The sequence below is a fragment of the Carassius carassius genome, chromosome 41, assembly GCF_963082965.1.
Source record: "Carassius carassius chromosome 41, fCarCar2.1, whole genome shotgun sequence".
Lineage (NCBI taxonomy): Eukaryota > Metazoa > Chordata > Actinopteri > Cypriniformes > Cyprinidae > Carassius > Carassius carassius.
In genome coordinates, this window is record NC_081795.1 from 15,267,024 (window position 1) to 15,292,948 (window position 25,925).

At 35.8% G+C, this 25,925-nt stretch overlaps 1 protein-coding gene and 1 long non-coding RNA gene across 2 annotated transcripts; one reads left to right on the forward strand and one right to left on the reverse strand.

The window, feature by feature from the left end:
* The first annotated feature begins 481 nt into the window (after positions 1 to 481).
* Positions 482 to 2,651, forward strand: LOC132123280 (uncharacterized). Its single transcript, XR_009426483.1, has 3 exons — positions 482 to 544; positions 1,696 to 1,764; positions 2,504 to 2,651. It is a non-coding gene; the product is annotated as an uncharacterized LOC132123280 (long non-coding RNA).
* An 8,605-nt stretch (positions 2,652 to 11,256) lies between these two features.
* Positions 11,257 to 14,647, reverse strand: LOC132123107 (uncharacterized). The gene is made up of 6 exons (XM_059533644.1): positions 14,393 to 14,647; positions 13,953 to 14,058; positions 13,460 to 13,677; positions 11,885 to 12,016; positions 11,543 to 11,710; positions 11,257 to 11,430 (listed from the first exon to the last, which is right to left on the reverse strand). Exons 1-6 carry the CDS (start codon positions 14,645 to 14,647, stop codon positions 11,257 to 11,259), a joined length of 1,053 nt encoding a protein of 350 aa, XP_059389627.1.
* Positions 14,648 to 25,925: the final 11,278 nt, after the last annotated feature.

Below are 25,925 nucleotides of genomic sequence, written 5' to 3' on the forward strand. Positions count from 1 at the left end.
AAAATATACATCAGATGCAGCACAATGCAACCCCACTGACATGGCAGAGGGAATGTCCAAGCATGTGGATGCAGAAGGTACGCTGAGTTGTTTTTTATTTTATCTTTAAATAAATGTATAACATTAAACCTAAGGAGCATAGTTTACTAGATATGTAACTGGCCATTGCACAGCACATTTAAACAATGTATACATTACTGTAGTAATATTAAATCAAAATATGCATTTTTGCAGCACAATGCAACCCCACTGACATGGCAGAGGGAATGTCCGAGCATGTTGATGCAGAAGGTACGCTGAGTTGTTTTTATTTTATCTTTAAATAAATGTATAACATTAAGCTTAAGGAGCATAGTTTACTAGATATGTAACTGGCCATTGCACAGCACATTTAACCATGGTATACATTATTTCAATAATATTAAATCAAAAGATTAAATTTTCACCTTTGTATGATGGTTTAATGTTTTCATATCACCAAACACAGCAGATGGCATCCAGACGAAGGCAGTGGAGGAAATTTTAGAGGCCATGTGTGAAAATGGTATTTTTTGTATTTGTTAGACATTTTACCAAATGCTACAAATCAGTTTTTGGTATTGCTTAAGTTCGAACTTAGTTAAAACAATAGGCCTATGTCACGCAACAATTGAAGACCGGAAGTACGTCTTTTAGTAGGGATACGACTCTTCCGGTTAGCGTTTTACAATGGTGGAGTCCGATAGTTACTGCCTGACCAAGTCTATCTGCAACCTGCCTGAAGTCACCTATGACGATGTGGTTAATCTAATAATAAACTTATTCATCTAACCCAAGACTTGCGGAGTGTTTCCTCCTTCGGGAAAGCGTGAAAGCTGAGGTAACTTTTTGGCTGTCTACGTCCTGATGTAGAGCAACCCGGTACACTACAACAGCTGCGTGTGTAGCCTGCCATTGTTGTAATAGAGCTAAACCGTGACCTACAAATTGATTTTATAAAGAGTTTTAAGTCTGGGACCAAGTCGACAAAAAGTTTTTAAAACGGCCAAGAAGGCAAAAGTATCAAGTATCAAGCTCGCTGCCTCGCTCTGACAGTTCCTGGTTCGTCAGTAAGGTAAACGTTTCCATGGTAACAGCAAGTTGGACCAATCAGCAGATGTTCCTGCTACGCTTAGCATTGTGGGTAGTGTAGTTTTTTTCCATAAGATTGCGGATAAAACCTGTTTTTCTTAAAACAAGATCGATTTCATACTAACTTATAGTGAGCAGAAACCTTCGTTTCACAACTTCATAGCTCGTAGTCAGGCTACCTGGGATGGTTTAGACATTAAGGCTGAATATTTAAATCCTTATAGAGAAATACTATTGACCGTAAGTTCTTTATCCCTACTCCGCGTTCCGGAAGCAGGTGTGATAAAGTGTGATAAAGGCCTATTGTTCTGAGAAGTCTGCCGTTGACATTTGACACAAAGAGAAAAGCTCACTTGTTTGAAAATTACAATTTATAAATACAGTATTTATCCAGGTGACATTAAACAGTATAAGGTTGATATTCTGATAATTTTACACTTTGAATTGACTGAATTGAATTTATATGCAAATAATGGAACTGTATTTTTAATCAATGATTTACTAATTAACTATTGACAGTATTAATGCTGACAAGTTGAATTATGAATTTGTAATTAAGTTGTTGTTGTGTTTTATGTACTTTAGGTGTACAGCAGATGGAAGAGTCCTTAGAAACAGCCACTACTGTAGCCATTGTTATGACTGCAGATAAAGGTACTGTATCTTTCCACATTGTGTTTATTTGTATTTAACAGTCGGTCTCATTGAGACAAATGAGCTCTTCCTCGTAGTAGACCTGGCCAAGACTAGCAGTGAATCTATATAATCTATGAATCTACAAAAAGAGGCAGTTTCAACAGATTACAATACTACATTAAGAATAGATATGGAAACAGAAGCATGGACTAAGACCTTTTAAAAAGGGGAAAAAAAAACACTTGACTGTGACAAATTGGTCTCCAATCCTTTTAGGATGAAACAGCATTTAACTAGATTTACTTTTAAGTCTTTCAAGGGTCAGATTGCAGGCAGAATTTACAGAAGAAATTAACAGCCTTATTCCAATCTCTGTAACGTATAAATATATTGAGAGTGCAAAGGATGTTGCCTAGGATATTCTTTTACAAAACAAATTTTTCAGTATCAGTTATGACCTTACAATTAGTAATCATAAACCTGCAACAATGTTAAGCTCTGAAAGAAGCTGAAGAACTGTGTCATGAGTTTTCCTTATTTCAGGGTGCCTAACCCGAAATACTAAAGCCGCTTTCTGAAATTGAACCCAGGAAAACCTGCTTTTATCTTGATTGATTACCAGCAAGATCTGAGATTAATTGATGTGCAATACCCACATATTCCTTTGGCAACAGTTAAAAATGAACAAGCTGCCTTTGAGATGTTTGTGATGAGTATGATTTCAACTAACTGGTTATTTGTGTTTTTCCTTTGGTAGATGGAGGCAATTTGTGCTGTATCTGCCGTGTCCATTTTGATGATAAGATGAAAAATGCTAAAAAGAAGTGGCGTTCATGGTCCCAGTGCACAGTGTGCCAATCATGGTCACACACGGCATGTAGCTTTAAAAAAAACATGTGCCTTCACTGTCAAAACACCATGCAAACACCCTGAAGATAACTTGTTACTTGTTTGAGTAGTTTTACTGTCTTGATGGCCCCAACCCATTCACACACACACACACATACACACACACAAAAATAAAGGGACCAATAAAGTTATATTGTTCTGAATTGAGTCTACTTGTTTTTTTTATATATATATATATATATGTTTCATCATTGGTTCAGTAGGGCTGAGTTTTATCAAGGACCTAACCTTCATCATAACTTTACATGTTTAACAGTCTTGCTGTCACTGGGAGATGCTTGGCAAAAATTAAATTGAAAAGATGGTTTGTGATATTTGTGGAAACTTTGGTATACAGTTGAACATGTTTTAAATGGTTTATGGACGTTGCTATCACTGAAGCCACCTAGTTGGCATTGCTTCCGTTTTGTGTAGATTCAATGTTGAACAAATTGACTAACAATAGGCCTAATAGTCTACTTAACCCTTGTGTGGTGTTCATATTTTTGTTACTCAGCCGGTGTTCGTGGGTCTGGTTGGACCCGCTGCATTTTTGGGTTTTTAATTCGACACAATCAAAAATGTTATGTTAAAATACTCAACAGATGTTTACTTCATCCCAATTAGAAGCAATATAAACCGCATATATGGTTAATATTTTCTCTTTACCTTTGTTAGATCACATTTAAGAATTGCAACCTCGTGTGGGAATGGCAGGAGTAGAAACACAAAACTCACTCTTGCACTCTTTCACACTTACACACAATCTCTCTCTCACACGCGCACACACACTCATGCACACACATACATACAGACACAACACACACACTTGGATATGTGGTGTACGGTCACTCTCCATAGGCATAATGGTTTTTCTAATGTACAAACTGTATAATCTATCCCCCTACACTAACCCGACCCATAAACCTACCAATCACAGAAAACTTTTGCCATTTTTTGAATTTCAAAAAACACCATTTAGTACGTTTTAGTATGAGGACACAGATGTCATCATAAACCATGTTTACGTTGTAATACCCATGTCATTATACGCATTTGTGTCCTCATAAACCATATACAAGAACACACACACACTAACAGCAGGCCCTGACAGGAGGAGGAGTAAAGGTACACAGGACCTACAATTTCCACACTTGTATTAGCCCCTGGTCCAGTGGACCCGAACATCCTGTGTGTAATATAAATGTGTAGGGGGGTGTACAGTGTGTTTTCATTGAAAATGTGTTCTGATTTCTCACAGAAAATGAGCCAAGGCCAATGAGTCAGTTTGAGAAAATAATTAATTGTATCATTTTTCTTTTGATAAAAAATGAAAACGAGTCCAACAGACCCGAACACCATACATGGGTTAAAGTAATACTACTAATAGTTAATAACCTAAGAGGAGAACTTAAAATATATTTATAGATTTTAACTTTAATATGGTTTTAATCATCTTTAATGTAACCAAACGTTCGTACAGGTTTCACATTATACTAACAGAAATAATAAAATAATAAACGATAGCAGTTTGAACCCTTCTCCACTTTATTACCACACATCAATCACTAACTCCAAAATCCCGCGACAGCATCTACGGCAAGCCCCGAGGGGAAAAAATACATTGCATGCACACATACAACGAGCGCCAGTAGGCCTACATCAATTCAAAATCAAACGTACGCCACTGATATAAGCCATGTGTGTCCCGAATATAAATGCACACAGAGAGAGAGAGAGTGTGCTTGTACAACAACTATCTTTGTGTGTGTGTGTGTGTGTGTGTGTGTGTGTGTGTGTGTGTGTGTGTAAAACTATGTTTTTGAGGACCAGTTTGTCTGAGACCCCTTTAAAGGCCTGTTTTAGTGTCAAAACTTGGTTGTAGGGATAAAGTTACAATTAGGTTTAGGGTAAGGATTTGGGTAAAAGTTAGGGTTAGGCGCTTAGTTTTGATGGGTAAAGTTAGGGTTCGCGGTTTAGGCACTTATTTGTGATGGGTAAGATTAGGGTTCGGGTTAAGCACTTAGTTTTGATGGGTACGATTAGGGTTCGGGTTAAGCACTTAGTTTTGATGGGTAAGATTAGGGTTAGGGTCAAGCACTTAGTTTTGATGGGTAAGATTAGGGTTAGGGTTAAGCACTTATGGGTAAGATTAGGGTTCGGGTTAAGCACTTAGTTGTGATGGGTAAGGTTAGGGTTAAGCACTTAGTTGTGATGGGTAAGATTAGGGTTCGGGTTTGGGCTAGGTACTTAGTTAAGGTTAAGGTAAGCGGCTGGACATTGTGTCAATGAATGTCCTCATGAAGATAGATGTACAACAATGTGTGTGTGTGTGTGGGGGGGGGGGGCAGGTATTCCTCATGTTGTGGAGTTGTACGTTTGTTTACACAGTAAGAAACAAACACAAATCTTCATTATATATGGGCTACTCTTATTTAGCCTTCAAAGTACTCTCTGTAACTACACCCGGGCATAGCTTGTGTACATGAAATGAGAAAATTACAACTTTGTTGTAGAGCTAAACAAAATACATTGTTAGAAAGGTCTTGACCTGGAGAGTAACATATGTACGTTTGTAGAGTCTACATGGATCCTGTTTTGAAATACTGACCTTTAAACAACACATTGGTGCATGTTTAAAGGTTCAATTAATTATACATTTAAATTTTTTTACATAGATGTGTTTACAATACCCCTAAACTTTTCACTGTACTCTCAACTCACTATTTACAACCTCCAATTCTAAAAAAAAAAAAAACACTAATGTTTTAAAAACTACAATTCCCTGTAGGAAAGCAATGCAGCTTGATACAAATCAGCACTACAGTTGTAGTTTTCTTTCTTGCAAATTGGGTTGTAAAATGATATATCTACTGAACATATCAAATATCAAATATCTAGTACAGCTAAACTATTAATTACCCTACATCTAGATTACCTAGGTTAAGAAAATTTAAATATGTTGATTTAAGATCAGAAACAGGATTAAACCCGTAAACTCCGCCCACAACACAATGCAGTTCTGTTCCCTATTTATCAGAATTGAAGGAGAAATTGTTAGAAGTGTTAACCTTAACATGATCATATCTTATGGTTGAGTTATCAAAAACCTACTGTATGTGGCACACTGTCTAGAGGATTATGACATGATTTGTTGTTTGATTTTGATTGCAGTTTATTTTGAGCAATAAAAAAGTAAAAGAATATATACATGCACTATATACAGTATATATATATATATACACACACACTAACACAATATAAAAACATCAACTGTTCCATCTCCCATATTCATATGCACATATACCTACATACATACCAACATTTAAACTCATATATCTACATAAATAATATATAGGCTACATATACATACCAGTAAGTAATTTAATAAGTAAATTAATTTCTATTGACTTTACATGTGCAGTGAATAAGTGCTATGACAATGGCTAAAAATATGGCTATTACTCATTATGGGAAAGCTGTTTGTAGAGTCAATCAATACACCTGCATGTTCCCTTTTAGTCTTACAAAGATAGTTGCTTCAGAAGATTCAATACTTTGTCATTTAAAAAAAAAAAAATCATACACATTGAACACATTTGTACATTTCAATAAGTAATATCACAATATGGTGTTTTATATTATTTTCAAAAAATAGAATGATATTAAACAACATTGGAAATGTAAATCTCCTGTGTTCACAGGAAGGTTGAACTCAGCACCACCAGGTGAAAAATAGACTTTTAACAGAGATCAGGATTATTTCTTTGGATTTAAAAAGTGTATGAAGTGCTTGTACACATCAGCCTAATAACAGTCTTGAGGATTTTAGGCCAGTTTGGACTTTTTTTTTCTCCCGAGAAGGAGAAAACTTTGTAAATAAAGGCCCTGTCCTGTCATACCAGTGCTTACAGTCCTAGTTATCATCATCATCATCATCCTCAGTGTCATCCTCATCATTGTATACCAGTGTCTCTATGTTTGACATGGGGTGGGTCTGACACAAGTAAGGGTTGTCTACAGGAACAATGTCTGGTACATGTGGGTGAAACATCACAGTGGCTTGATGTCGTTTTCTTTCCAGCTGTTGGAGACGTTGGGTGAGAGCAGCTTTTGCACCAGGCTGATCTGTGTCTTTGATGGCAGAGCACAGAAAGGCATGCTGCGCATGGAGGTATTTTGTTACAGTTCTCATTTCCTGGTATATCATGCACTTTTCCTCAGCTGCTCGAGTCTTCATATGTAAGGCATCAATCCCTCGCCTTTTTAGACTCTTCGAAACATTATCTTCTTCAATCTGGAAGACAAAATAAATAAAAAGTGCTAAGTCTTGTTATCAGGTGGTTTAGAAAAATGATGGGCAGGTAGCTATGGTTAGTAAGTGGTTGTCAGATTTGACAGACTGACTGCTGTGTGGTTACTAGGGTTAGGTAACTATACTTACGGTGTCATCAAAGCAGAAGTAGACGTGCCAAGAGGGATCGCATGCTTCCTGAAAATCAATTGCTGCAGGGAAGATGCTCATCTGCGGTGGCCACTGAATGCTGTTGTATTCTTTTATTGCCTGTCTCATTCTCTTGTTGGAGCTGGCTACCTGCTTGGACAGTCTAATGGCAATGCCCTGCCCATCTGTAGCAAAGTTAGAAAACACGCATGCAGAGAAATACATTTATTAGTTTGTATTATGGTCCTTTTCAAAGTTGATCAAAATATCTTTATGTCTCTAGTTATCCACAGTTCTTTACCTGGATATCTTTTCTTCAGATGGAGGAGGACAGCTCTCTCCCTTGATTCAGTTCTAGCCTTGCAGATTAGTTGGCCTCTGAGCTCACAGTCAACATCTTTAAGGGTAGCCTGGAAGTCTGAATCAGATTCTTGCCATCTTCTCCCAATCCGGTGTTTTTTCTCCATGGTCAGCAAAGAGTCCTCAATTCTACAATGTCAGCAAATAAATCTAATTAATTGTCATTTAGACACTTGCTCAGAAAAAAACTTACAGATTACTGCTTGCTTACTCTGTTTCACACTCCATGTATGACTCACTAGTCCCAGATCTATATAAAAACACACACAGCACAAATATTCAGTAGCTACCAAGCATTACGGTTGTAATATAGTACTATTACTATAATAGTAGTATATACACTATTACATACACTATTTTATATATATATATATATATATATATATATATATATATATAATACGCTATAAGGGAGGCCTTGGTGATAATTGATTACTAAATCACACCATATTAAACTACTGCAGTTATATTTCATCTCTTAATTTATAACCATTGTGAGAGTTTCCTTTAAAACTATGCTGTTACTGTGATCACACCTAGGCACTAAAAAAAGGCTGCAAAAAACACATTAAACTCTTACTTGAACTTGTAGAACTGAATCAGTTTGATAATGTAGTCCCTTTTCCATTTACAGACAGTGTCTGGAGAACAGATAAAGACATTACTACTTCTCTAATAAAGTGCTTTATTTCATGTAATTGTAATTTACTGTATTTCATTACTGTACACGGAAAGGTAAGTATAAAATATTTGCAATATTCTTTCTTAAAAATAATCATGACCTTCATACAGTATTCAATACATTCACACATTCACTTCAGTTGTTTACTTATTGGTTTCTGTTTCTGTTGGGCTAGCTCCATCTCCCTTTTTTTCCATTTCTCCATGTCTTCTTCAGAAACCAACACTAGAAAACAAAAATAACAGAAAACAAGACAACATCAATAGTACATGCACTGTGCAAAATGCGCTTAAAGGGACACTCCACTTTTTTCAGAAATAGACTCACTTTACAACTCCCCCAGTTAAACAGTTCAGTTTGACCATTTTTGTATCCTTTCAGCCGATCTCCGGGTCAACTGGTACCAGTTTTAGCATAGCTTAGCATATATCATTTGATTAGATTAGACCATTAGCATCTCTTTCAAAACAATGATCTAAGAGTTTAAATTTTTCCTATTTAAAACTTGTCAAGTCCAGTATATTTGTATAGCGCTTTTCACAATGCAGATTGCCCCAAAGCAGCTTCACAGTATTAAATTAAAAATAATACACTTGTCTTGAGTCTTCTGTCGATACATTGTGTACTAAGACCGACGGAAAATGAAAAGTTGCTATTTTCTAGGCCTATACGAACTCGAAGATACAAAGTGGTTTAAATCCAATAGCTAAGGTACACGAAACAGTGAGCTATGCTCAGACATTGACCGACGAGGGATAACTAACAAACAGGAACTTATATACATATATTGGTCATCGCCGATGTAGTTTTCAGTCAGAACACTTTCACACAGCAGGATTGTGAATCGCCGACAGCTCCAGATATTTAGCATGCCAAATATCTCACGGGCGTCGGCGATTCTCTCAGATTGCGTCTTTGCTCATTCATACTGCGTGATTGTCACTCACGTAAACGAGCAGCGATTTGCCTGTGATTTCGGGCATTTGTTGGCAATTTCTCAGTTCCTTGTGAAAATATAGTTCCTTGCCATATCGGCCTAGAAAAATGCAACTTTTCATTTTCCGTCAGTCTTAGTACATGATGTAACTACAGAAGAGTCAAGTTTTAAATAGGAAAAATATTGAAACTGGTCATTTTTTTGAGAGAGATGCTATGGTCTAATCCGATTAAATGATCTATGTTAAGCTATGCTACTGCCAGACCCGGAGAGCAGCTGAATGGATAAGAACACAATAAAACTGAAGTAAACTGTTTAACTCTGGGGGAGTTGTAAAGTGAGCCTATTTCCGAAAAAAGTGGAGTGTCCCTTTAATGGAATCAAAAATTCACCCATTTACAACTATTGTTACCCATTTCTTATGCGCATTGTTTACCTGGTGCCTCTCTGATGACAGATGAGATGTCTTCTTGAGCGAGAATCGATATTTTCTCTGCTTTGTCTAGTCTTTGCAGGAGCTGCATCTCTGCAAAGACAGTTTAATAGACTTAAAGTGACCAATTTGTGAGTGATCAGCTTCACTCCACAAAATATAAAATGTATAAACAGTAAACCACCAGCAAAGAATTTTGACAGGTTATGCATCAGACAGTGAACAAACCTAGGTCAGTTGATTTTCTCCGTCCATAATGCAAAAGGGCATCAGTCAACAGGTCTAGGCGGTGAGATGGAGTCATCTCCTTTGTGACTCTGGCAAATCTTCGGAGAAATGACCACAGCCTTTCCATTCCTTCCCCGTCTGTGAGCCCAAACCCTTCAAGCCGCCTAGTGCTGTACTTGATCGGTTAATAAAGGAAAGTGGTAGAATATCACAGACACTGAGCATGATCCTACTACAGTGGAAAGTGCTCATAGTGATCACGGTTACAGTGATCAACCACTTATATGAATCAAAAAGCTTGGGACAGAATCATTCCTTTGGAAATGTGTAAAATAATTTGTTTATAGTAATCAAGTAGTCCACTTACTGTGTTCATATTGTGTGTGTTTGGTGTGTGTGTGTGTGTGTGTGTGTGTGTACGCGCACTTGCTATGCGCAGTTACGAGTCATGTGATATTTTCCTCTACTCACACTGCTGTCTTTTATGGTGTATCATCCCAGATCTCTCAAAGCAGCAGGTAGACCTACTCTATATTACGTGAGTGCAGTGTTATGCTTTCACCTTAACCATTCAGCAGGAGAGGGCCTAGGTGTAGCTTGAATTATTTTATATTACATTTTATTACTTTATATTAATTTAAGAATTGTACAAATTAGATAGTAATCTGCATAAAACAAAGAAATTACATTTGGTTATATCAATCATCTGTTTTCCACTGTACTGTCCTAAACAGTGCATCTTTGTAACAAGTTTAGACAAACACCAGGTAGGAAAAATGCTAGATTAAAGATTACTTTTAGGCACATCTACTTAATTTCAGATGTGCAGTTGATAGACAGGAAATGGTGGCCAAACAGGGAGTGAATGATGTGTGATGATGAGGTCCTGATGTCTCTATAAAGTAAATAAATTACCTGGCAGGGCAATTTGTGTCCATAAACATGAAATGCTGGTATGGCCAAGGAGATGTTGTGTGGTATGCCCTCCCCCGATTTCTGACAGAACACAGTATGGCATAATTTTGAGTAAATTTTATCTTTGAATGTCTTATCAAAACAATAATTTAGTTTTACACAGAAAAAAGAAAGTACTTACATGCAAATGTTAGGCAACAACACAGGCAATGTCATAGACCACTCGCAGGTATATGTTCTTATCCTCACACCTTCGAAGTAGCTCATCGATGACATACAGGGGATAGGCTAATCTATTTTAAAAATAAAATTATTATGATGTCACTTTTTGCTGAGGAAAAGTGAAAAATTATACAAACAATCTCCAGCATCAAATTCAATACTTTAATCAATTTTGTCATATTTTATTATAATAGTGAAGATTATGGAAGGGTGGTAAAGTAAAAATTTTGTAATGTTTGGAATCTCCCATATACTGTACATTCCAAGAGGTTCATATTTGGTGACTGAATAATAATAATAATACTTTGGCTTATAATAATTAGGGTTATGCTATCCTAAGCATTTTATGAATAGGTAGAATCAAACAGGGGAATTATCATTTTGGAACACTGGGTCAATAGTCAAGAGATGTCAGTCACTACTGTGGCATAGACTTGCCGTTCTCCTTGGCTCATGTTGACAAACATTAGGGGCATTTCATGACGACAAGAGGCTCCAAACACTCCTGTAACATCAAGCTTCTTTGCTTGTTTTTGTGACCTCAGCACATTGCCAGCCTTGAAGTTACTGCAGTCCTAAAGTTTTAAGGAAAACATAGTTTTATGGGAGGAATAATGATCTTTTTTCACAAGTTTAATTAATATTTCTGCAAAAATATTTCTGTGAAATTATGCAACTATGACTAACCTCGTGAGGTTTTGAGCTGTCAAGATGTGATAGCAGGTATTCCTCTACATCCTTTTCATCAACAAACATGCGGGTTCCATGTAATGGCTCAACCACACTTGTACCTGAGCTTTGCTTCCTCACAAGGCCAAAGTTGGCATCCAATGTGACAATCATATCTCCATCCGCCTGGAAAACAAACACTTACAGTGTTTTTACACAATACTGGTTTTGTATCTGCACCAGATTGATACTATTACTATTTTATTATAATAATATATACAAAAATTTACTAAATTTGCAGATATTAATTCTATGCCATTAGTTTAATCAAACAAGAACCATGCTGGAACTAGAACCAACCTTTGGACATGCTGGGCATATGGTTCCATCATCTAATTGTGGGCAAATATCGACCAAACTTCTTTGTCGGAAGTGGTGATGCCTAAAATGGGATATGGATTCTCCCACCAGGGCTCTGTAGAGTGTGTTAACCTAGGGTATAAGCAGCAGTCAGGGAAAACATTACTGTTTCATATACTTACATCTGGTGATGGTGGTTTACTCAGAAGTTGTTATTTTACAGGAAAATATCAAGAATAATTTTGCATGTAACTGTAACTTAAATTTTCAATTAACATACAAGACTTCAAACTAGGGCTGGGCGATATGGCCTAAAAATAAAATCTCAGATTTTTTTAATTCAATTTACGATTTTTTTCTGATTTCCCCCCTACTTAATTACTTTAAAAAAGTAATTAGTTATAGTTACTTCTCACAAAAAGCAACTGAGTTAGTAATTGAGTTGCATCATTACAAAAGTAACGAATTACCAGAGAAAGTAACTATTGCGTTACTTTAAAAACATTTTTTTAAATATAACTTGGATTCCCCCAATATTAAATGAAAGAAATTGACACTAAATACAACAAATTATTATTATAAAACATTGTAGACTAATCTACACTATTTTAATGTTACAGTGGGACAATGTGAAAGACACCGAACTTAAATATTAAAATATTATCGTTACTATAATGATTGATGTTATTACCATACCATACTGTGATTGATGATGTAATATATAGATACAAAGAGTATTTGTAATTGAAATTATAAAACTTACACACCTTTACAAATGGTAGAAATATGTATAACCTACTTGAAGTATTTTCTTCTTCACAAAAGTGAACAGTTTAACAAAAAATCACAACCGGTCAAACAAAGATGTTATCATTGAACGTTCCCAGTTTATTTTGAAGTTGTATTTAATAACCATGATAAACTAAAGCGTTGCAGATGATGCCAATAGGCTACAGAGATTATCCTAATGCTGAAATGTCTCATTTATTTATAAACAAACTATATTGTGCTCACACTGTCTCTCTCGCACACTATCGAGTGCTCTCTGACACACTCGGCCTGTCTCGCGTAGCCTACTGTCAAAAATTTAGCAAAGTGCAAAATAAATAATACATCAAAATTGATAAAGATCAATGAACACTATTAGTCAACTTTGACGAGATTCCTCTCAGCTAGCACGTCTTTGCGAAGTTCCCTAACAAGGGTGCTAACTTACGTGCATTTCTGCTGTCAAACATGAACTCACGATGCCTTGACAGTGAACAAAACGTGTTTAGGGTCTTGTCAGGCGTCTATTTCAGCTGAGGAGATTAACGTTATAAAGACACACTGGCAGACAGATGGGCAGTTGTCGCTTGCTGTTGCTGATTCGTGTGTGCTATAATGTTTTGGTTGTCGCTTGCCGAAACTAACACTACGGAAGCTCCGGGGAGCCAACAATGCGGCATTACACAAAAAAATTGATTCATTATTTTTTAAATCACCCACAACAAAAAATTCAAATTAATTCATTCAATCGATTTATCGCCCAGGCCTACTTCAAACTGACCTCTGCGGTAAGTCAGTTTGACTTACCTCTGCAAGTGTGAGGTTATTTTTCCAGCGCAGGGTGTTGCAAAATCCCTCCACAGAAACCTGACACTCCAGTGACAGACACACAAAAAGCTCCAGCAGAGGGATGGAGAAGGCTGTCTGGGGCTTTTCGGCTGTTGCTGGCCAAAGCCCATACCTTAGCAAAGTGCAGGTTTCTGGTTCACACGCACACATGTTGACTGTCACGGTGCAGAGCCGTCCTGCCAAATATAAAGAGGAAAATAACATAAAACATAACCTAGTACTACTATATAGACTACCATATCAGTATAGACCAAATCACTTGAGTGTGTCACCTATAACTTAATGTTTGTAATGATTGGAATCAGCAAACAACTTTTTTTATCAAAATTGTATCACAAATTTGAATAATTCCTTATAGGAAATCATTACTCCACATGTAATAGGATTGAATTCATTAACCTGTCAGGAAAATTCAATACATTAAGATTTTGTATCAGGTAAAATGACAAACCTGTGCTGACAATGACCTTCATGACCTTTGTGTACACAGCATGGGTGTCATGGCCTTCAGGTAAAAACAGGAATAACCCCAGGGAGGATGGCTCATAGTAGACATTCTGTAAGAAAGATTGAGAGCTCTAATGTTTTTAAAACAACAAACACTAAAGGTTGATACTGCATAGTGCTAAAACAATTTGAAGTATCTAATGAATATGTTGAAATTACTGTGAGTTTGCCGCCTGTATGCAAGTATAGCAATAGAAATGTAAGACTGCATGCTATTGTTCTTACATTCCACTTTTCAGGAAGATGCAGTGAATTTCTATGAGTCCTCTTCAGGCAAACCTCACAAAACACTGCAGTGGTGCTGCACTTAATGCACCTATAATCACCATGTTCTTGGCAGACAACACACTGGGTAGTGATTGGTGCTGAACATTCAAACGACACCTTAAGCATGTCATCCTTGACTGCATCCCAGGCATGAAGCTCTCTCTTCTTTGCCTTACTGTATGCACTCTCAGAACAGCTTGGTGTCGTATCATCAAGTTCAGCCTGTTGAGATGTAATAGGGTGGGTCTGTTTGTAGTTGGGCTGGGGAAGACCTTGACTAAGGTAAGAAACCTTTGCAGGGCCAGCGATAGTCCTCCTCACCACCTTAATTTTAACGTTCCTGAAACGTGTGGTCTTAAGTGCTTTTCCCATATCTGAAATCAAAATATTTGCCAATTATTACATAAAGCAAAGTGCAACCCGTATTTCTTATCACAGCCTAAAAGACAGAAACACATCAGTGAACATGGGATGCAGTCAGATGAGGGATATTTTGAGTGTTAGATATATATATATATATATATATATATTGCAAGATAGATAAATAAATAAATACACAGCTAGCTAGCTATCTAGATTAGATAAATACATACACAGCTAGCTACACACAATAGTCAATATTCCAAGGTTTCCAAACAGCCATAAAATACGTCTTGGGTTTGAATATTTCACTCAAGTCAGTATGGGTAACGTTGGGCCTATGATATGGCTTCAGTGAAGCGTTATCGAGCATACACAATATTTGGAATAAGCCTTACTGTCAGTGTGTAAAAAGCAATTTTTACAGTTTAACTTTGCGTTTAACTATAAACTAAATTCCCCCATTAGCTTCAGAAATAAAAATATGCTTATTAGCAAATTTAATGCTCACATACAGCATGTAAAGTAGAGACAGGCTAATAACGTAATATGGCCTAGCTATTACGTTTGCAGACACATATCGCAATGCGCGTATTTCATGCAAATGTAGTACTCAGAAATATGGAAAGATTATTAAAATTAAAAAACGAGTGCTGCAAAATGATGGCTCCATTGTCGTTTTCCTTACTCAAAACCAATATAATAAATGGCAAAGCAAATGCTAAGTACATTACATTATGCATTTCTCATCCCACATGTAGCATTTACAAACGCATCTGGGATATTAATCACATCTTCATTATGTAACATCGTATCTGATGTACAGTACTGATTAAGACGAATGCAATGCATAATTAATTTAACATACATGAAGGGTTTAAATTACCCAAATGCACACATTTCAGATAGGCCTATACTAAACTCTGAGACAACATTCTAAACACTCACTCAAATAATATTAACATACGACGATTTATAATGGATAGGAATATTATAATACGATATAATATTATTATAATATATAATAATGTATATTATTATCAGCTTTTGTAATGCTACCATTTACCCATGCTAACCATGTGCGCTCAGGCAGACTACGTTAACGTTAAGTTTAAATTATGTCATGATATTCATATAGTAAAACAGACAGTATTGCATCAAACATAGTTTATACTAAAACGTAAGTTTGTTGTGTGCACTATGTGTTGCATTTACCTGGAAAGAAGTAACTTTTGAAAAAGATTATTTAAAGATTAATAAAAACGAGGGCCGCAAAATTATGTCTTCCTCTTCTTTGCTCAGAATGAAGCGCATGACGTCGGATGACGATCGGATGACGACATGACGCAAGTTTTCCCCAACTAATTCATATGCATACAACGTTCTTTTTTAACATAAACACAAATAAGAAATTAAACAGTATTTGAAAGTATTAGACAATTAACATTTTACTATATTATAAAGAAATGCACAAACATACACGGCTATGCCTAGGCTACTCATATTACATCAACAATCATGTCACGCTCACGCAATACGATTTGTATGTATTGTTTTCTCTTATTGGCTAATTAATTACAGCTTAAAGGCTTAGTTTAATCATTTTAATGTCTTACCTGAAGATATCAAGCTGGAAATGTCGCAACGTTACCGCGTCGTCCAGTAGATTATTTGTGAGTGATCAACCATGTGGATGGATAATAACAGCCTTCTGAGCCTTCTAGTAGTCCTGCTCTTGTATATTTGTGGGTGATTAAGCATGTGGATGGGTGATAACAGCCTTCTGAGCCTTCTAGTAGTCCTGCTCTTGTACATTTGTGGGTGATTAACCATGTGGATGGGTGATAACAGCCTTCTGAGCCTTCTAGTAGGCGGAGGAGCCCCCTTCTGGCCCATATATATCAGCTGATAACCGCTGATAACGCCCATTCAATCGTGTGATCACAATCGAATCGGGTGGAATGTGATGTGTTCCTCTCTATGAGTAGTTCCTGATGCTGAACTCGTGTATCTAATGGGCCTTCCTCTCAGTTTAGAAGTTGTAGTAGATTGTTTAATGGCTCTGGAACAAATAGGATTACCAGCAGCAGCTGCTACATGAGCAGGCTGAAGCAAAGGAGTTGTGGAAATGTTAAGTTGTAGAAACCTGGTCGGTGTCAGTGAAATTTTTTGGCTGCTCTTTCTATATGTTGCAGTGATATACTTTTATGATGCTCAGTACAGTTTAAAGAATAAAAAAATTATCATCCAGAAATTAAAGTTTGCTGAAAATCCACTGACCTTCGGGACATCAGAACAGATTTGGAGAAGTTTAGCATTACATCACTTGCTCACCAATTGATTCTCTGCAATGAATGGGTGCAATTAGAATGAGAGTCCAAACAGCTGATAAAAACAACACCATAATACACAATTAATCCAATGCTTGTTTGTAATAAATCCATCAAGATGTTTTTAACTTCAAGAGTTCTTTATCCATAAAGGTGCTTTCTCCAGTGAAAATGTAATCTCATATGAATCAAGAGGGATCAAGGACCATTTAAATCGATATGGTAACCAGTCTGACAAACATTTTTAGATGAGAGATTGTTTTAAGTACTACGAGTTTACCTGTAAAATTGGAGAATAAATGAAACCATATTAGTGCAACTATAAGATATATTGTCTTCGCTTCATGGAAACAAAGCTGGGTATGGTCAGCTTTTGTGTTATCGACAGAGGACATTTCTATTAGATAAACGCAGTGTGTTTTCTCTGAATCATTGCATGATCCATTTTTGGCCAAAGTTAAGCTAAACAAAATCCAGAACCCAGCACACATAAGTAGAATAAACCACATAATAACCAGAATAAACAAAGCAGACAGTGACAAGGAAATCATTTGTTCAGAATTACTGTACAATTAGTGGACTGGCTGCATTATTTTTAAAACTAGTTTAAAGTGTGTAAAACTCTAAATGTGCATTAAAATACATTATAATTAATGAACCAGTTTCTGGAGCTACACAGATGCATCAACAACAAAATATCCATTTAGAAGTATTTTCATTTAGTGCTGAGCTGCGAAACATACCTGCTCAGGACCAAAACAATAAGGCCCGTTTCAATCACTGTGTGTGTTGACTTCAGTGGTTTGGTTATGCTTCAGTGTGAAGAGTGACACGCCGGAGACCCTCAGCTCCTAAACAAAAGAGAGCAAAAACAAAGAGTTCATTGTGGAAATAATATCAACATGACCTCATTTTAGTATCTTAAGTCTAATGGGAGAAGCTGTACCTGTGTGTTTTTTTTTTAAACTGTACATTGATGCCCGAGTTCCATTTTCAACATAGTGTGAGATTGTTTTGTAAAAAAAAAAAAAAAAAAAAAAAAAGTGTAATATATATATAATATTGCAATTATAATATAATATTTGTAAAGGTTTTTTATTATTATTTGCAAAGAGTGTTTAGTGTTTGTCCTTCATCATAAATGCACATTTCACATCATTACTCTGAGCTAATTCATTTGAGCTAATTTTATGGTACAACCACTGTTCCTCATTCTAGTAAAACTGAGTCTCATTCATGACTGCTACACAGTGGCCCCCGAACTCAATTCAAACAATGTCCAACAGGCTGTGAAGGCCAAACTGTGAAGAACAGCTGAACTCTGAAAGCCGGAGAGAGGGAAAGTGTTGTGTTCTGTCCACCAGAGACCTGAGGATGGCTTGTCTGTAACGACTGGGTGAAGGTGTGGCAGGAAGCAAGTGCGAGATTAATGAGATTTAATGAAAACAATGAGGCAATACAAAACTGAGACACAAATAACGCTGGGAGGAATGCACAGTCCAAGATGGTGGTGAGGAATGATGAATCCGGAAGGCGGAGCTGAGTTGGCAGCAGGAGAAGGTGACACAGGAACTGCGGGGAAGCGAGCCGAAGGTAAGTGATGTTGCTTGGTGGTGGGTCGCGTAGAGTGGACGGGGTTCCGGGGAGACACGGACATCCAACCCAGAAACACACAAGAAAGCAAAGCATAGGTTACAAACATGAAACAATGCTCTCACGAACACAAGACGCTAGACAAGCCAATATATAGGGATGAGTAATGAGTGACAGCTGTTGCTGATGACAATTAATGAAGACGCCCACAAACTAATCAGTGCTGACGCGTAACACACAGACTTCACCCACAAAGTGCAAAACCCAGAGATCACGGTTTACCAACCGTGACATTGTCTCTCTGACATTTCTTTCAGGCCATAATCCTTTTCTTTAAGACTAAAGCAATATTTACTAAGGTATCATTTGACTGCTCTTAGGTAAAGTATACATCTTTGTATGGTTTCTATGGAAATGGGAAAAAAATAATCTTACTCTAAACTCCAAGTTAATGTTTTCAAATTATCATTAAACTTATAAGCAGCAGCATAGTGACTTTAGCTTTATCTCCATCAAATATAAATCTATTAGGCAAAATATAGCAATAAAAAAAAATGTTTTAATAAAAATTAAATTAAAAGATAATCAGTTGATCATATTTGCTAACAGTTTTAAACATTAAATATGAAAACTTTAACATTTATATTCTTATGTTCATATACAAAACATAACCCAGAATAGTTTTACATGTATGGGGGAAAAAATGCAATGAAATTGCCAAGACTGATTTAATTCTGCAACAGCGAATGACTGTTACTTGTTAGGCTTGATTGTCATTTAAGCTTCACTGCCTAAAGGGTCCTTTAATTTCTGTTCAATTTGATTTTCACTGGCTTGTTCGAGTTCTCTGACTGTATGATTTTCACAAATCATGGAAAGAAACACCATACATAACATATTCATGCATGTAATCAATCTTAGTGACACATTCCTGAAGACTGTAGCAACATGATGTGAGACGACTCAAATTGGGTTGTTAAGCAGAAACTAAATCATGTAGCTTTACATAGTGGAAGACAGGTTCTCCTGAAACAATTTAAAGGGATAGTTAACCCAAAAATAAAACTTCTGTCATTAATTCATCAAACTCACGTTGTTCCAAATCTGTAAGACCTTCGTTCTTCTTCAGAACACAAATTAAGATATTTTTTATGAAATCCAAGAGCTTTCTGAGCCTGCACATACATTAATGTAACTATGACATTCAAGGCCCAGAAAGATAGTGAGGACATTGTTAAAATAGTCCATGTGACATCAGTGGCTCAACCTTAATTTTATGAAGCTATGAGAATAATTTTTGTGTGCAAAGAAAACAAAAATAATGACTTTATTCAACAATTTCCTCTCATCTGTGTCAGTCTTTTTTATGCACGTTCACAACGCATGTTTGTGCATTCCTCTGCTTGCAAACAAGGAATAGGGCATCTGGGTTCTACATTAGAACTCCTGCTCCTGTATCAGCAGAACCACTCTCGTGAATACGTGGCAATGACTGACACGGAAGAGAAGAAATTGTTGAATAAAGTCATTATTTTTGTTTTGTTATCACACAAAAAGTATCCTCGTAGCTTCAAAAAATTACAGTTAATGTCTCACTTACCACTGATGTCACATAGACTATTTTAACAATGTCCTTACTGTCTTTCTGGGCCTTGAACTTGGTAGATGCATTGCTGTCTAAGCTGGCTCAGAAAGCTCTCTGATTTCATCAAAATATCTTAATTTGTGTTCTGAAGATGAACAAAAGTCTAACAGGTTGGAATGACATGAGTTTGAGGAATTAATGACAGAATTTTCATTTTTGGGTGAAATATCCCTTTAAACTACTCAACTGTCCTATAAGCTGATTTGCATGGTCATATGCCCATTCCATGTCTTTTCCTTGGTCTATTAGGATATAGTACTACTTTTACATATTTAGTGATGTTGTGTTGGTTCAGCTCAAGCTCACAGTGAGAGCAGTTTGAGATGTGCTGTTAGATTTTACTGCAGTGCTCTATATAAGTTTAATTTATAACAGAGATCAAGCCAATTCTCAAGCGCTCCAGCAATGATGTTATCGCAAATGTGTTTTCCACTTACAGTTTGTTTAAGTAAAGTGGTCTGCTCAAGTCTAAATGGTCGCTGAATGTTCTTTTTTTTACATTGTTTGATTAACTTAAATGTGCACATTGTGATTTATGGTTATAAAAGCTTTTCATTTGCTATAGATAATCTGGAACAAAAATAAAATGTAAAGGTTACAGAGCTGAGTTAGAGTATAAAATATTAATTTAATTTAAACAGTCACAGTATGCATTGTGTTATAGAATTATAGACCTGTAATTGTGAGTATATGGGTGAGCAGAATGAAAAAAAATACATATGAATATTTTCTGCTGGGTTGAAATGGGGATTTCCATTCTAGAAATCACAAATGCATTGGACCGCAAACAGAATGAGACAATGGAACATCCATTACATAATGGGCCTGTGAAAGTGAAGCACATATGATGCTGTATGTGAAATAAATCACAGTCATGCTGTCAGTAGTCCCTGTGTGAATATAAAAGTGATATCCTGCATCATGAGGACACAGTTGCTGAGAAATGCAAACTACAAATGTTACCAATATTCTTCATCAATTAATTTAACAACAACAACAACAAATACATATTGTAAAAATTTTAAAATAATTATTTGCTCTTTAATATAGCTACATTACTGTTTAAAGGTTGGGGCTGCTATGATTTTATTAATGTTTATAAAAGAAGTCTCTTAAGCTCTCATTTTATTACAATATATATATATATATATATATATATATATATATATATATATATATATATATATATATATATGTGTGTGTGTGTGTGTAAATACAAACCTGACTCCAAAAAAGTACAAATTGTGAATAAAAACAGACTGCAATGAAGTGGAAGTTTCAAATTTCAATATTGTATTCAGAATACAACATAGATGACAGAAAATGTATAATTTTAAGTTGGAAATAAGTTGATTTTGAATTTCATGGCATCAACACATCTCAAAAAAGTTGGGACAAGGACATGTTTATCACTGTGTGGCATCCCCTCTTCTTTTTATAACAGTCTGCAAACGTCTGGGGACTGAGGAGACAAGTTGCTCAAGTTTAGGAATAGGAATGTTGTCCCATTCTTGTCTAACACAGGCTTCTAGTTGCTCAACTGTCTTAGGTCTTCTTTTTCACATCTTCCTCTTCATGATGTGCCAAATCTTTTTTATGGGTGAAAGATCTGGACTGCAGGCTGGCCATTTCAGTACCCCGATCCTTCTTCTACGCAGACATGATGTTGTAATTGATGCAGTATGTGGTCTGGCATTGTCATGATGGAAAATGCAAGGTCTTCCCTGAAAGAGACGACGTCTGGATGGGAGCATATGTTGTTCTAGAACTTGGAGATACCTTTCAGCATTGATGGTGCCTTTCCAGATGTGTAAGCTGCCCATGACACACGCACTCATGCAACCCCATACCATCAGAGATGCAGGCTTCTGAACTGAGCACTGAAAACAACTTGGGTTGTCCTCGTCCTCTTTAGTCCGGATGACATGGCGTCCCAGTTTTCCAAAAAGAACTTCAAATTTTGATTTGCCTGACCACAGAACATTTTTCCACTTTGCCACAATTCATTTTAAATGAGCCTTGTCCCAGAGAAAATGCCTGGGCTTCTGGATCATGTTTAGATATTGCTTCTATTTTGACCTATAGAGTTTTAGCCGGCAACGGATTATGTTCACCGACAATTTTTTCTGGAAGTATTCCTGAGCCCATGTTGTGATTTCCATTACAGTATCATTCCTGTATGTGATGCAGTGCAGTCTAATGGCCCGAAGATCACGGGGATCCAGTATAGTTTTCCGACCTTTACCCTTACACACAGAGATTGTTCCAGATTCTCTGAATCTCTGGATGATATTATGCACTGTAGATGATGATAACTTCAAACTCTTTGCAATTTTTCTCTGAGTAACTCCTTTCTCATATTTTTAAATTGGTGATCCTCTCCCCATCTTGATTTCTGAGAGACACTGCCACTCTGAGAGGCTCTTTTTATACCCAATCATGTTGCCAACTGACTTAATAAGTTGCAAATTGGTCCTCCAGCTGTTGCTTATATGTACATTTAACTTTTCTGGCCTCTTATTGCTACCTGTCCCAACTTTTTTGGAATGTGTAGCTCTCATGAAATCCAAAATGAGCCAATATTTGGCATTACATTACAAAATGTCTCACTTTCAACATTTGATATGTTATCTATATTATATTGTTAATAAAATTTAAGTTTATGAGATTTGTAAATTATTCCATTCCTTTTTTTACTCACAATTTGTACAGTGTACCAACTTTTTTGGAATCGGGTTTGTATATGAATATATTCAGAAATCATTATAATATGCTGACTTCCTGCTCAATGAACATTCATTTGTATCAATGTTGAAAACAACTGTGCTGCTTAATTTTTTTGAGGAAATGTGTAATGGGAGAAATAAGTCAGAACTGTGAGATAAAAAGTCACATTAATAAAATATATAAACTCAGATTTCTGTCGAGCTCTCTCCAAATTCTGAGTTTACATCTCACAGTTCTCACACTACACCCATTGACTTGTACATTAGACTGTCATCATTGCTTTCTAATGTATGTCAAATTGCACAACATTAGTGAAGTGGAACCCAACTTCAAAGTCTGTCGACTTCATAATGATCAACATATCACTGACATCAGTCTTCTACCCTAGACCTGTTTAGGCACGTTTGAACATTAACACACTAAACACTGCTAACTAAGTTCATCCTCCTCCTCCATGGAAGGATTCCCAATCTTTTCTTAATGCTTTATTTGATGCATTCATGGAACTGTCTGTATTTGTTTTGAGTCAAGTCTTCCAATAACAACAAATATATTGAAGTATATTGAAGTGATATTTCAAAACCTTTCCCTACATGACAGGCCTGAGTCATTAATCAAGAGCTGAACTACACTGAAGTTTCTATAGGAGCCTTTAAGACCACTGACATTCCAATCTGTGCTACGCTGAAAATAATAGAATTGCTGTTTTCATTTAGCTCTTTCATCCATCATATTCTAATTGGCCGCTCAAGGGAGTGATTCTGCAAGATCCTTAACCTGTGTTTTGGACTTTTTTTGAAGAGCACTGCTAAGTGCTAACAATGTCATTTCAGACTTGACATAATGAAGTGCTGTTAGAGATTTTCATGGCATTTTGTACTACACTTCTTTGCTGCATTCAGCAGAATTTAACATGTCACCTTTTAGAAACTGCCATAGAAAAGGTTTTCTTTGAAGACATTTTTCAAAAGCAATACCTAGACATCTTTTGATTTTAATATTCAGACTTTAATTGGTTTGTAGCATCATTGCATCTATATGCATAAGAAATGAAATGAAATGAAATGAAATTAAATTAAATTCCAACATTGTAAAACTAAAATATCAGACTGACAACATTAACACATTTAAATTGTGACATAAAAAGGGGACAGTTCACACAGTAAATGATATCATTATTTATTGTCATTATTAAGTCAAAGTTATGTCATTATTAATGATGTATTTATGTCATCATTTATTAATGACTATCACACTCTAATTAGTTAAATAAATAAAAAAAATCTTTAAATATATGATAATTTTACATGTCAAATTCTATATTGTGTTTAATATCATTTTGTAATGGAAAAGACATTTTAAACACTTTAAATAAAATCGTCGACCCCTTTGCCTTGCTATGGTTTATTTATAGCTTCAATTTTAGGTGTCCTGAATACACACAATTAAATAATATTTTCAACACATTTTTTATAAATTGACAAAATTACAGCTTAATTGGAAAAATGTATTAATATTCTGTATTATGCAGAGACAATGTTTTTTTTTAATTTATAGAAATCAATTTAACAATATATATAAAAATGCACTGAATAAATTGCAATGGATCAACAGTTTTAAATATGTAGCAAGTCCTAATTTTATGATGGATTTTTATATTTACAAACTCTAGGTTTATGACAAATCAGTCAATTTTACACTTTTCTATAGAATATAATCACTGAAATAAAATGCAACCGAAAAGCGTATAATATTTATTTATTTTTAGTATTATTATTATTTTAGTAAAAGTGCCTGAAACTGGGGAAATAAAACATATTTATATAACATATTTGATATGCAGGTGAATTACATTAGCTTTTGAAGTTGTTCAGCAAGTATTAGTGTTCAACCTCAAAGGTTAATATGCCATGTAATGTAACTGTTCTAACTTAATGTTCACATAAATAGTAATTGTTTTAGTACACACAAGTGACTCAAAGATGATTGTATCTTCTCAACATCTGTAAGAGGTTTAAAACCGGTACAAAGGGTACAAAAAAAAACGTCCTTCTCTGAAATGTAAGCATGGCTCACAGATGTTTTCAAAGCTATCAAAACAACTATGCTAATACAACCATGTGCCTCTCTGAGGTCACTAATTATAAAAAGCCTTTAGATGGCAGAACAGCAATATTCTGGTGACAGCGTGCAGGCCCACTTGCATTTTTTTTCTTTTTTCTTGACCTTTTTCTTAGTCACCAGTGTTTCTCATGTCAACACCTTGATTTAGACAGGCTAATACACCTAAAAGTGTGAAAACGCATAAATTACAGCTTTAACATTTCAATGGCTGGAGGGGAAGAAGCATTTTATGTAGAATGTAATGTCTTTCATAGTAGAGAACCACTGTTCTGGATCATTTAAACAGAACATAGAGCTTCATCTGCATGAGAACATGTGGTACATATACATGTTCTGCCCTTGGAAGGAATTGCAAACAGATTCGCATACTCCATAAATGTAGACGTGTTCTGTACAATAAAAACCACATGTGGAATAATTCACAAAAAAATCTAAATTTGCTGATAATGTACTCACCCTTAGGTCATGTGTATGAGTTTGTTTCTTTATCATAACAGCTTTGGAGAAGTGTTATATTGCTTGCTCAACAATGGATCGTCTGCAGTAAATGGGTGGCATCAGAATGAGAGTCCAAACAGCTGATAACAACATGACAATAATCCACATGAAGTCTTGTGAAGTGAAAAGCTGCGTTTGTAAGAAACAATTACATCAACTTTAAACCGTCACTTCTGGAAAAATTATTGATAAAAGTCCATTATCCTTAACAACGCTTCCTTTCATATCTGTTTTTGTTTATTGAGTATTTTGAAAGTGACAGATTGCATGCAAAGAGAGATATCTAATCAAACACAATGCAGAGAGCAATGCTCTGTTGACAGTTGTAGCACAAAATAAGAATAGTATTTGTTAATAGTAAATAGTATTTATT